At 36.5% G+C, this 13,525-nt stretch overlaps 1 protein-coding gene across 3 annotated transcripts in view; it reads right to left on the reverse strand.

Annotated features, from left to right (window-relative positions):
- The window catches only part of Ptprq (protein tyrosine phosphatase receptor type Q), a 188,109-nt gene that overhangs the window by 161,331 nt on the left and 13,253 nt on the right, over nt 1-13,525 (reverse strand). For all 3 annotated transcript variants that reach the window (XM_055626210.1, XM_055626209.1, XM_055626211.1), the window contains exons 8-9: nt 11,435-11,581; nt 5,762-5,934 (exon numbers count right to left, since the gene is read on the reverse strand). In XM_055626210.1, the coding sequence (XP_055482185.1) occupies nt 5,762-5,934; nt 11,435-11,581 (320 nt within the window). The remainder of the gene's footprint in view (nt 1-5,761; nt 5,935-11,434; nt 11,582-13,525) is intronic.

Genomic DNA, 13,525 nt, shown 5'->3' on the forward strand with positions numbered 1-13,525 from the left:
GAAAGAAAGAAAGAAAGAAAGAAAGAAAGAAAGAAAGAAAGAAAGAAGAAAGCAAAGTTGCCCCTCGTTAAGAACCATAGAGTTGGGGAATGTCACAATTCGTCAACATGAAAGGCCTAGCATATGTTACAGAGGAATCCTTGGAATTTATGTGAAAGAACTAGAAGTCTGCAGAGTTAAAGTCCCAATCCACCTGAATAAACCAACTTGATTTTACATGTAATAACCTTCATGGCAACAAGTGGGATTTCTATCAACTTAAGATTCACTAGAGAGCTGCTGAATTGAATTAATGGGATGTTTAACTTATTCTTAAGAGATACTTCAATTTCTATATAACATTTGTGTTGCTATCAAAAAGGGGGGTAAAAAGAAAGTTTATAGTAACGTTTTTAAAAGTATTCTTAAGGATGCTACTTCTAGACATTATTTTGGTGAACAAATACTTCAGGCTTTAGTCAGTTTTTGTTTAATCTGTGTTCAGTATACTCTTGCTAAAGCCTTCCTAGCTACTCAGCCTCCTCTGTACCAACTGGGCTCTCCTGGTTCCTCAGGAAAAGGGTTGATATGCTTGAGAAAGGTGTAGAATGAATAAAATTAACAATATTAAACTTTGAAGTCTGTGGTACTAGCAACCAAGATGATAACTACTGGAAAAAATGCCTCAGGCTGTATCAAAGTATGATAATCAACTAGGGTCTTCAGACTTCAGTGCTATAAGAATATGGTATCCAAAAAATTTAATTTTAATATTTGTTTTAATAGGATAAAATTTACACTAATGGAGAAATTAGTTATGCTTTGCATGGTTCTACTTTAATTCAATATAGAAGTTTGTGCTGTTTTCTGAAAGGATCATTGTCACATTATGAAATATACATAGGAGAGGGACCCTGGAAAGATGTTCTGGAAAGCAGGACTCATGACAAGGGGAAGATATTGCATAAGAAAACTGTGTCCACCCACAATAAAAAATTAAATATTTATGTATTGTTGTATTACTATGCAGAATAGCATTTTAAGATACCATATGTCAAAAAAAATGTGCCCATGAGATATCACTTGATTGTACTAATGAAATTCTACCTCCCTTCTATTGTCATTTGATCAAGTTAGTGACAGCAGAGTGGGTTAGACTATATTTTCATGGTTTCACATCCCCAAGAACCACTATAATGAATACCACCGCTCTAGAAAGGAGGGCAGGACTGACTGTTAAGCATCAAGCAACTACTTCAGTCCAAATCAGTAAAAGAATAAAAGTTAGTTATTCCTCTACGTATGTTATGGGTTTATCAGAATACATAGAACCTCGTAGTTCTATGAGGTTCTAAAAATATGTTTGTTCTTAAAACAGACAAACAAGCAAAGCAAAAACAATGTGGCATAGAAAACAATGTTCAGTGTTTTAGAGTTTATTGGCTAGCATCTGCCTTTGTGGTCTTAATACCCTATCATCACATTTAGTTGAGTATGAGTTTCAGTTGTTAATTAAAAATATTATAGATGAAATTCAAATACATGTTGAGAGGTTGAAATAAAAATCCTAGAGATATGATATTCAAATTTCAGACATATTTTTCTAATGTTTTTTTAAATGTCAAGTCTGATATCCTAAATATACTTCATGTTATTTTAATAAACCCTATAAATAAAAAAAAAGAAAACCACAAAGGTACAGTAAAAAATAATCCAATGACAACGATGGTATCAGTGAGACAAAACATAGAATATTTTAGTTTTGTTTCTTTATAATTTTATCACTATTACATGTGCCCATGAGCTGCAGAAAAAAAGGATGGGGTGATGGAAATGATGAAAGATTATAATGACAGTACCAATGTGCTGTTCTGGCTTTCCCTTCTCCAGGCTTTGATCTTAAGCGTTTCTGGTTTGGCTATATGTTTATTTCTAAAATCACTGAATAAGATGCCTATATTCTGTGTTAGATTCCTTTACTGTCTTTTGACTTGGCTGTGATAGGGAGGGGCTGCATGACTCAGATACATACACATCAGCTTCCTCTGTTCTCAAATATTACATGTTTACTTTCATGAACAAAGAAGTATAGTGTCAGAGTGTATGTGAAATCTGTAGTGAACAGCCTCGCAGCCAGCCCCTCCTCATCTGCCTCCTGCTGTCAGGTTTCCAATAATCTCTTTCCCCTTCTTTTGGTGAGATGGGAACTGTTACTGTTACAACAGTGAAGGAACGTAACCACATGGCGTTATACAGACCTTCCTTTGCTTGTTTTATGAAGTAAAAGGCCAGACTGACAAACCAGTTCCTTGGTAAGAAACTGTAGTATCTTTGAGGAGTAAAAGGTGGCACCAACTAAAATAAAGGGCCAATGAGAAATGAAGGTCCTTGGTTCTACAGCCAAAAGAAAATTAAATCTGCCAAACAATGGACAAGCCTAGAAGAAGATGCGCCTTCAGTCAAGCCTCCGGGTAAGACCACACCACAGCCAACCCCTTGACTGCAGCTCTAGAGACCCTAAGGAGAAATCTTGATTACTCTGTTCTACGCTCTGGATGTTAGAAACTGTGATATAACTAAATGTTTCACCAGCTGTGATGATAGGGTACAAGCAGATGCTAGCCAATAAACTCTAAAACATTGAACATTGTTCACTATGTGCATTGCTTAAAGCTGCTGAGTTTGTGTCACATAATCACATAACAGCGGGAAACTATCATAATGGGAGAACAATGGAAGTCCAGGAAAGTGCAATACTGAGTGAAGGTGAGGACACAGGAGTGAGACAGAGATGCATGAGTCGTGCTCTGAAGGTAGAGCTGGCTATGTGACTCCTGAATACTAAGGAGAACATATCAAACACACAAGGTCATAATGTTCATCCCAGGTAGAAATCTCCAGTATCAGAAATGAAAGGAAGAAAACAAGCATTCAAAGAGGAACCAATGATTGAAAATGTGAGATCATTTTTAACAGTGGCTACATTCAGGGTATACGGTGGTATATACCAGTAACATGGAGACCTGATATCAAACAAACAAACAAACAAACAAACAAACAACTACATAATAAAGTGTTATAAGATATGAGAGGGTTGAAAAAGAGAACTTTCTGAACTTTCTAAAATACCTCTGTAAAGATGTTAGAAAATAGTAAGGACAGCTGTTAGCTTTGCTGTTTTCTTTAATCATTTAAATTCAAAACATTGAAAAGTTGCAGAATATAAAAGCAGGTGAAGAAGGAAAGAACAAGTGGTATAAAAAGCTATAAAGTAAGCCCTCACACAATGGATCTAGAAAAGAAAACATATTATTTTAGAGAAGAACTGTTTTACTATCATGAGGATTGTTAATGGTATTCAACCCCTGTGTTTGACACTGAGGCCAAATGGAACTCCTAACACAATTCCAAAGATTTAAAAATGCTCTTGAGACAGAGGTAGAAGTGAATGAGAAGAGTGATTACCTAATATGAGAGACACCCAGTATGAGAAAGCAGGATAACCAATGAGGATATTAAGCCATGGCTTTTATCTGTTGAGCTACATTCCTACCCCTGTAAGAGACACGGGGTGAGGGGAACATTACAAAAGGGGAAGCTCAGTTGTAAAGCAACTATCTAGAAAAGTCTGAGTGCCAGAGTTCACATCCGCAGAGTCTACATAAAAAGCAGAGTACAATGACACACACCAATGTTTCCAGTGATGGAGAGAAAGGAGGCACATATACAGACCGCTGGAAGATCTTGGGGCAGCCATCTTTGCTCATGCAAAAAAAAACTGTGGACCAATGAAAGATCCTGCCTCAAACAAAAAGGTGGAAGTCACGTAAGGACTTCCACATGAGTACATGGTACATGTAGACCTTCAACTACACATACACCCCACATATAAACACACACACTTAAAAAAAAAACCATGAAAGTAAAAATTCTTTATAGGTTGACTTGTCCAAGGTCACAGTTTTAAAGCATAGCAGAGACAGGCCTAAGACAAAAGGTCCCTTGTTATGACATTCTGTTGTATCTACCACCCCATATCAATGTTCTAAAGTGAAACAATGGCCAATAACATGACAAGTAGAGTACCTGAAATGAATCTGATCTAACAAGAAAGGATCCCCTTACAGACTTAAGAACAGAATGGATCTTCTTAGTAAAAGGGCTTTAGACATTGAATGTTGAGTAGAGTGACAGATCTAATGCCAAGATTAATTCCAACAAGTCCAAATACCAGCATAGAACTTACTGCATGTCAGCTACAGTGCTAAGTCCTTCACACATATCACACGCATCACACATTAAATCTTCATCACTGACCCTTTGTTATAGGAAGTCTCGTAATTCCTAAGTTAAATCTCAAGTTAAGAAGAGCCATGCTACCTTTCCCAGGTTTAAACTATCAATAACGGCAGAACTAGACGGTAAGTCCTAACCATTTGCCTTCTGTACCTACACTCTTAGCCATCTTATCCTGTAATAGCCAGGTCCATATTTAAATGCAGATTGAATGACTCAAATTGTTTTCACTATGTTACAGATCTCCAACTGGCCTTTTCAGAACCTTTTAACTTCTAGAGAAAAACAGGTGTGTCTGGATAGTCAACAAATGTCATTAGCAAATTTGGGAAGCCTGTCACCTGGTTCAAAGAAAACTAAGTATCTATTTTAAGATGTTCTCAGCAGGAACAAATGCCCACGCTTCTGCTGTTTGATGAGCTGCCAGCTAGCATATCAGAAAACCTAGAACTCAATATCCATCACACAGGGAAAAGGACACCAAAACATATGACTGAAGTTTAACCTGGGGGTGACGTGGGTAAGAACTATGAATGAGAGGTACTAAATAGCTACAGTGTTGAGTATCATGGTAAAATCAATGCCAGAGTTAAAGGAAGTCTGATACCAGGAATAGCCAGGAGTGTAGAGAAGAAGGATAACACTACAGTAGCAATACAGTAGCTACAGGTGTAGCAATTCTGAACTGAAAACAGAAGAAGCCAATTCCTTCATAAGTATCACATCTGTTTCTAATGGCTCACTGATTGCTACTCTGGTCCTAAGTATACTTAGCCTTACAGGGCCCCAGGGAGCAGCCAGCATGAGGCTATGAGAAGTCTGGGGGCTTCAAGGGTCTTCACAGGTGTGTGGGTAGCTTATTCAGGGAAGGAAAGATATCAGCTGCCTGCACTTCCTAGTAAAGACAAGAAGAAAATAAGAGAGCCACTCTGCTTAAATGCAGCCTATTAATAAAGACCAAGTCCTCTCCTGTTAAATGGAGCACTTGAATTTCTTTATATTTACTTACATTGTTTCACTAATAAAAGGCAGTGCTGAGGTCTCTAGCTCCTTGAGGTCAAATAGGACAAAATCGCTTGTGGGCAGAATTCTTTTTTTTTTTTCCAACTGTTCTTAACTATAAGCCTTTGAGAGAGCACGTAAATCAAACTTATATAAAATGATAAAACCCACATATAGAAGTACGTTCAGTCCTGGGTGGTGGTTCAATTGACATTTTTCATAGGAAAAAAGAGTAGTAACACTTAACTAATAAATCCTAAAAAATAAAATAAAACAAACAAAAAAAAAAACCCAAAAACCTATGATCTAGTTAATACCTCAACACACCTCAATTAATTTTATTTCCTAGTAGCAAGTTTGCCAAGTCTTTATGTAGAAGTTTGGCAAATCGGCCATAACCATAACCATAACCATAACCATAACCATAACCATAACCATAACCAATAGGAAGGGCCCAGCAAAATCAGAAATAAAACTGTAATACCTCATCTTGTTCTATGAGCAGAGTATTTTCCAAAATTACTCCTGTCTCTAGGGCTGACACTTTCACACGGTATTGGTTGATGATTCCATTTGGTTGTCGAGGTTTCCTCCAAGTAATTCTTATTTCTGTGGCTTCTACTTCTGTGATTTGTAAATCAAACACTGCACCTGGAACTAAAATAAATAAATAAATAAATTGATTACTTAATTAATTAATATTTTAAAGTAGATATAGAAAGAGAAAATGTATTTTAAAAGCCCAAATATGCCCTAAATTCTTAACCCATGCTGTTAGATATATAAGGAGCTCTAGAAAAACTGGCTAGCATAAGTACTAATATGTTAAGTGTGGCAAAAGATCCCTTAAGTTCATGGAAATTTAAAACTAATTTTATTTGAATTTCTCTTAAAATATGAGGAACAGGATAACAACATTTCCCTAAAACAAAATAACACACCACATGCTCAGACAACACTACTAAAATAATTTTCAAGTTGGTGCCATGCTCAGGGGTTAAAAGCCCTTGCCCTTAAGCCTGAAAACCCGAGCCTGAGCACCTCAGCTGGCTCCACAGAACTCATGGTCAAAGGATACAAGAATAGACTCTACAGTGTTATTATCTAACATCTACAGTCACACCGTGGCATGTGTAGGCCTCCAGGAGTTCACACACACAATAACAATAGTAATAAGCAAAACTTTCTAGAGAAGCTCTTTATAAATAATTAATGTCTAGTCAAAACCTTGATGTTTTAATAAAAATTATAACAACATACCCAAAACCAGTATCTGGCATGCTCAGGGCACAATGAAATATAGTTGACATGTGCAAACAGAAGTAAAAGAGCCTTTCCATATCTAAAACAATAGATAGAAGCTGAAAATAATATCATAACTTCCATCAGTATTATTATGATCAAAGAACATATTTATATCTAATTCAAACACATAGTATGCCATAACTATGATTTTTTTTCCTCCAATAGATTGTTTTGTCTCCATGAAGTTATCAGTATAAAAACCTCCTAGACAATATAACAATATAAATATATCTACTTACTTGTTGAATATTTGGGGCTGAATAATAATTCTTGTGGTTAGGATTCTAGTATCTAGCATGAGCAAAAGCCATGATTGAAAGTGGGAGGTAAGCTCAATGTACTCAAAATTATCTACAATTTTTGAGTCTCAAATGAAAGATAATGTAGATGAATATCTTGTATTAAATTGACAGGACACATTGCCTGTCAAGTAAAAAAAAAAAACTATGGCCTATAGGAACATGTAGAATAGAAGGTGGAACATCCAGCAGGCAGAAAGGATTCTGATACAGAGTCAGGCACAAGAGATTCATCTGGGAATGAGAAGGACAGACACGTGGTAACTGAGTAAAGGTAAGCAGCCATGTGGCAGAAAACAGATTAGTATAAATGGGTTATTTTAGGTTATGAGCTAGCCAGAGAAGAACCTAGCTATATGGCCTAGGTATTTGTAAATATATATTTGAGTCTCATTAGCCTTTATTCCAGAAGCTTAGCACCAACAGGAAAAATACCCTCACCACTACAGGATAACTCTTCAGACTCTTCTCTCACTGGTGTTCTTGTCTGAGAAAAGTATATAGTTTGTTCTAGGAAAGATGTTAGGGAAAGACTTCTAGAGGAAGACCCCATGATCAGGGAGTCACTCCTGAACACACTCATCACTGAACACACTCATCACTCTTCTAGGCATCTGAAAACACAGGAAGAGACATAAAGCCCTCTGCAAAAGTTCTTGTCTCAGAAAATTATTTTATTAAAATTATTGTTTCTAGCACTTATGACTGTGTTTATCCCTGTGTATTATCCAAGAATAGAAAAACTTTTCAAGTAACTACCAGCAAAACATCAGACACAGCAAAGATCTTAGACAGCATTGTGTAACTTAAATTACAGAACAAATCAGGCATGTTTTCATTAACTTAAATTAACACTTAATTCATAACTGAACTTTTTATCTAATCAAGCAAAAAGTCTTCTACTTGAAAAATAAGTGAATCACTCCTTCCTCTTCTTGAAGGCATAGTAGGAATACATCAAAAATATCAATACCATGGAAAAATACATATGTATTATTACTGTCTCTGTGTGGGCCAAATTTATGAAAAGTAACAGACATTTTACATATATTCAACAACAGAACTTTAAAAATGCAATCTGATACAATGCCTACTATTTTAATTCAAGTAAAGATTAAGGGGTTGCATTTTTCCAACTATAAAGACTACAGTGTGTGAAGGAAGTGGAGCAGACAGCACTATGTTTTCTCTTCAGAAATACACTTATCTGGTATCCCACATATTCTCACAGAGAAACCAGAGAAGTGTGGATTAGGCTGATCCCTTTAATATCGATACAAAATTAAAGAAAACCAAGCCCACAGGGCGATTATTCACAGAACAGAATCAATTCCAAAGATCTTAGCAACAGAGACTGAGTCATTCTCAAGACAACATATTTGTAAGTTTTATGGATAAATAAGAAATAGAAAAGACACAAATTTAATAAAGATAAATTCTGTATAATTTAAAGTTTTTAGATGAAAAGCTATTGGAAGAAGTGAAATCGGATGATAATTTTGTAGCAAAGAAACTATATGAAAATAACCTTTCTCCATAATTTAATATAGCCATATTAAACTTCTCTTTAAAAAGCATGGAGGGAGCACTAAAATGAAAATCCATTTACATTTATGAAAAACACAAAGTGATGAGAGTCTCGGTGGTTTTCCAACAATTACATGGCATTTGGAACATTGGACATTATTAAATTACAATTTCCCCTCCATCATCTCTCTTCATGCCTATGTAGATATGGGCTCAGTAAAATAGTAAGTGATGTATGTAAAAAAAAAAAAAAAACTTAGGTATAGATCCTGTAGAATAGTATAGTGAAAGCATATTTTCTCTGGTAACCAAAAAGACTATGGTGCTTAAGAGTCTTTGTGTTAATGAAATCAACCACAGTGGAATGTGATAGCACTCATAATTCTCTATAAGATGTCAGCTTAGCATTCATCTATGAATATGTCAACACTGGTAACAACGCTAGTTACTTTTGGAGGTAATAATTTAGGAGAAGTAAGCTAGTTCTGATTATTTTAAAACAGAACACAGTACTTTAAGATATGGGGCAGTGAATAAATAATGTTAATTAAACTAAAACAAATTTTGTTTTATTAATAAATGATAAAGAATAAAATTCAGATAGCAACTTTTACTTGACTATTGTTAGTACAGTGAGTTATTTGGTTGCCTCATGTAATTTCAGGATTCTCACTCTTTTGTTTTGTTTTGTTTTTCTCTCTGTAATAACCCTGGTTATCCTGAAACTCACTCTGTAGACCAGGGTGGACTTGAACTCAGAGGTCTGCCTGCCTCTGCCTCCAGGGTGCTGAGATTAAAGGTGTGCACCACCATACCCAGATAGTTTTAGTAGCCTTTCGTAGTTTAATTTTAATTTTTTTGGAGTAGGATTAACTAATCACAAGGTGAATCATTTCGCATTTGCTAAATTACACAAAAGCTCTTCCCGAAGTTGAATGGTCCTGGAGCCCCATAAAGGAAGGTGGGCTTGAGCAGGTAACACCTGTGCCTTTCAGGCCTTTGTTGGAACCCCCTGTAGCCAATGGTTACCCTAAAACCGGCAGGATGTAGTCTCTAAGATAAGCAGCTGATGGAGATAATAGGATCAAATATAGGACAAACTGCTTTTTATATTCAAGAAACACAGTCATCCATTCAGGATAATTTGGTGTGAAACACAGCCCATGTGAAAATTCTGGAAAAGGGTCCTTAAGAATCTGTGTTTTGTGCATAAAACATGACCAAATAAAGGGAAATAAATTTTAAGTGACATCCAATCCAAGCAAGGTAGCACTGTTGATGTCAACACTTTATCTAATTCTTTATCTTAGTCAAATGCTAAAGAGCAAGATCAATAAGAAACAATAAATTTTGTTGGTTTTTTTTGCTTTGAAAATTTCTATGCTGCAGATTGAATCCAGTGCCTAACGCACACTAGAAATGTGCTCTGTCACTGAGCTACATCCCTGCCCAAGCAACAATCTAAAACTATATACTGAGTTTTAAAGCCCCAAAGACAGACTTGAAAGCATGCAAAAATTTGAAGTGTACTGAATTGTATAAATTGAGACTAGAAAATAGTGTTGGGTAGGTAGCTCGGTGGGTAAAAGCATTTGTCAGTAAACAGGGTCACCTGAGACTGAGCTGGGCCCAAAGGTAAAAAATAATAATAATAACCACAGCTCACACATGAAAGTTCTTCTCTGATCATCTCCACACATGCCACTTGACACAGAGGCACACAACACACATACACACACACACACACACACACACACACTCACACACACACACACACACACACACACACACATATACCTGATTAAAAAATAGTAGGTAAAAGAGTTGTTTGAGAAAAGGTTCTGATGTGTTTTATAGCCATCCAAAAACTTGCTTAGCTTTCTGGGAAATGCTCAAGAGCACTTTCTGGATTGAACTGAGAAAACATTAGGATAATCACACAAAGCAAAAGCTCTTTGAATGGGATCAAACACTAAAGTCTCAACATCAACACATGAAATCTTTTCCCTCATGAGTGTACATCCCATCTTAATCTTAATGCATATTCAAATTATACATATGTATAACGTCTATGTATGCCCATAGAATTTCACTTGGAATAGATTAACATAATTTTTTTTTTTACATTCTTTCAACAAACAAGTCGTGTCAAGGTTTCATTTTTCTTTCTTTGAAGAGACAGATGTATAAAATTTCCTGATGGTTGCTGCCCTCTAATGGCCTAACCCATAAGTGATAATGTAAAGAATGCACTCCCAATGGAATTGTGCAGGTAGTTGCGTGCACATATTTGTACATGTAACTTGACAGCTATTGTGTGTTAGCTACCACACAAACTCTGGAAACTTTTTCTATTGTTACTTTATTCTGAAACATGATGTCCTTCGTGCCAGTAATTGTTTCTAAACAGCAATGAAGCCATTGAGCAAATTTAAGATGAACAATGAAAATCTGAATCATGCTTTAGCACTAGATTTCACCCAAAATGTTGGTGCTTAATAAGCATACATATGATAATGCCTTGAAGTATATTGTTTTTATGATTTCTGTAAGGACTAAAAACTGTATTTTGTTCCCACCAGGAAGCCTTAGTAGTTCAGAAAACACTTCATCAAAATGCATCCTTCTGGGTGGTAGGAATATCGTGATTCCTCCGGTAATGACTTTTGTGAGAAAACCTCCCATGTCCGCTTAATATTGAGGTTAAGCAGTATTGAATGTGTGTGATTAACTTATGACTTCTTCATGTTTTGCTAAAAAGCCACTGTGACTATCTGCTGCCTTTAATGCACAGTCTTTTCTACTCCTCCTTGCTCTTTGGTCCTTTCCTTTATGAAGCATGCTGCAAGTTTAATATTCTAGAGAGAACAGGTTCAGAATAAATTGGTAGTCATTTAATAAGGAAAAGAATGAGAATTAAGTAAGCATAAACCAGGTTACTCCTAAAATTATGCTTTACCAACTCAGCAAAACTCGCAAGCATTTCAAAAACATCACATTAACCCCATAAAGGAGAAAGTTCTCACCATCTGGGGGCGTAAACACTGAAAGATTTGACTTGGGTCCAACCCCCGCACTGGTTTCTGCGGCAACATAGACATCATACATTGTAAATGGTGTCAGATTGGTAAATGCAAATCTGAGGTCTTTTGTGCTGTTATCTAAAATCCGCCCTGCAAAAAGTAGAACAGACCCATGGGTTGTTTTTAAGAAATATGTAATTATTTCATATCATGCATAGAAGCAAGGCCAATAACCAAAGTATTAAACCAAAAGTTTGTTATTATGAGTGAATACATTTTAAATAGTTGGTTTAAAGTTTGATAGAAATTTGAACAGTAGGGAAAAAAAACATGAAGATCTTCACTGCTTAAAATAATTTTTCTAACATTAAAGAGTTCTGCTGACTTGCTATTTCATTTTTAACATATGTAAATGGAAACAGAGACTGGGAATAGAGTTCATTTTGGAATACTGTTTGCCTAACACACACAAAGCCCTGGGTTAGAACCCCAGCATATATGATTATGAGCATGATGGGGTGTGCATCTAATTCAAGACCTAAAAGCTTGGAACTGGAGAAAGGTGGGTCAAAGAGTCTTAGTGCTCTGCCTCCTGACAGACACTCTCAGTCTTCCGGCCCATGTCAACACAGTATCCACTAGCCACAGAATGCTCACTTTCATTCTCTGTGTGGTGTAGTTCTTAACAATACCATTTTAGTACGTGGTGATTTTATTATCCTGAGAGATAATAAACATTATATTATAAAAACTTCTTAAATAATTCTCTGATCACAAATATCACCACTACCAAAAACAACAAAAAAAGGTATTATCTCATTTTCATACATGTTCTGCTATGTGTTTTTATCTGAACTCCAGTTACTCTAGAGCCTAAGGCGACATTACTTTAATTAAAATCTCCAATACCGCTGACGGTATTTTCACTTTGTTTGGACTCTCATCACTGATGCTCACACTTTATCCACTCAATGTCACACAAGCTTTCAGTGCTCTTAAACTGCTCTTGTTGAAGGAGGAAGAGAAAAGCGCAAACCTGCTCCAACTTACATGGCTTTGACCCTGACTACATTCAAAATGAGTCCTAAAATGGTGCCTTGCATTTTCTCAACTCGCGTAGACAAGTGGTCTTGCCTTCTCAGTGATTGTTTTACACTTTTTCTTCAGACCTCCAAAACCAACTGTCCCCTCTTCAGTCTTAGGTACTGGTCTTGTTTCCCATTACATTGAAACACTTAGATGGATAATAAATTATTTGTCTGCCTTCTTTCACCAGCAGGACTTCGTTCCACCCTGCTATATTCTGCCTTACTATAGAGAAACTATATTCATATCTCTTTTTTTCCTGTTTCTCTGGCTCTGATGGCAGCCCCTTCCCTCCTATCCTCCAATTCCCTCCCTCACAGCCTCTTACCCTATTCCCACCTCCTGTTCTCCTCAGAGAGGAGGAGCCCCCGCTATGGGTGCCAACCCATCCTGGCACATCAAGTCACAGCAAGGCTAAGTGTATCCTCTCCCACTGAGGCCAGACAGGACAACCTAGCTTTGAGAAAGAGATCCAAAGCCAGGCAAAACAGTCAGAGCCAATCAGACAATTAGATAATTAGCAGGGCGCTCTAATTGTTACGGGACCCACATGAAGAACAAGCTGCACACCCGCTACGTGTGTGTAGAAGGATTAGGTCCAGCCCATGCATGCTCTTCGGTTAGAGTTCAGTCTCTGTGAGCCCCCATGGGCCCAGCTTCATTTACTCTGTAAGTCTTGATATCTTAATCTAATCCTTGTCTTTAAGAAAAAGATCTTACCTTTACCATGAGAACTACCTTTTCAAAAATTCTCATGTTGTAGCTTACATCATTTTTCTTTTTGTTCCTCATTTTTAGCCACCTGGCAATATTTATTAGTAGTAGTAAAAATAAATTTGTCACCTCTGCTTACTCTCATGTCTACTTCCTCCTTGTTTGCATTTTTCAACATTCAGACTTCTCATTAAAAGAACATATATGCAATCTAAAAGTTGAAAAATAATACTAAGTAGAAAAGAAATGTGTGTGTGTGTGTGTGTGTGTGTGTGTGTGTGTGTGTGTGTGTGT

Source organism: Psammomys obesus, unplaced genomic scaffold (assembly GCF_907164565.1).
Source record: "Psammomys obesus unplaced genomic scaffold, mPsaObe1.curated_primary_1811, whole genome shotgun sequence".
In the NCBI taxonomy this organism is placed as follows: Eukaryota; Metazoa; Chordata; class Mammalia; order Rodentia; family Muridae; genus Psammomys; species Psammomys obesus.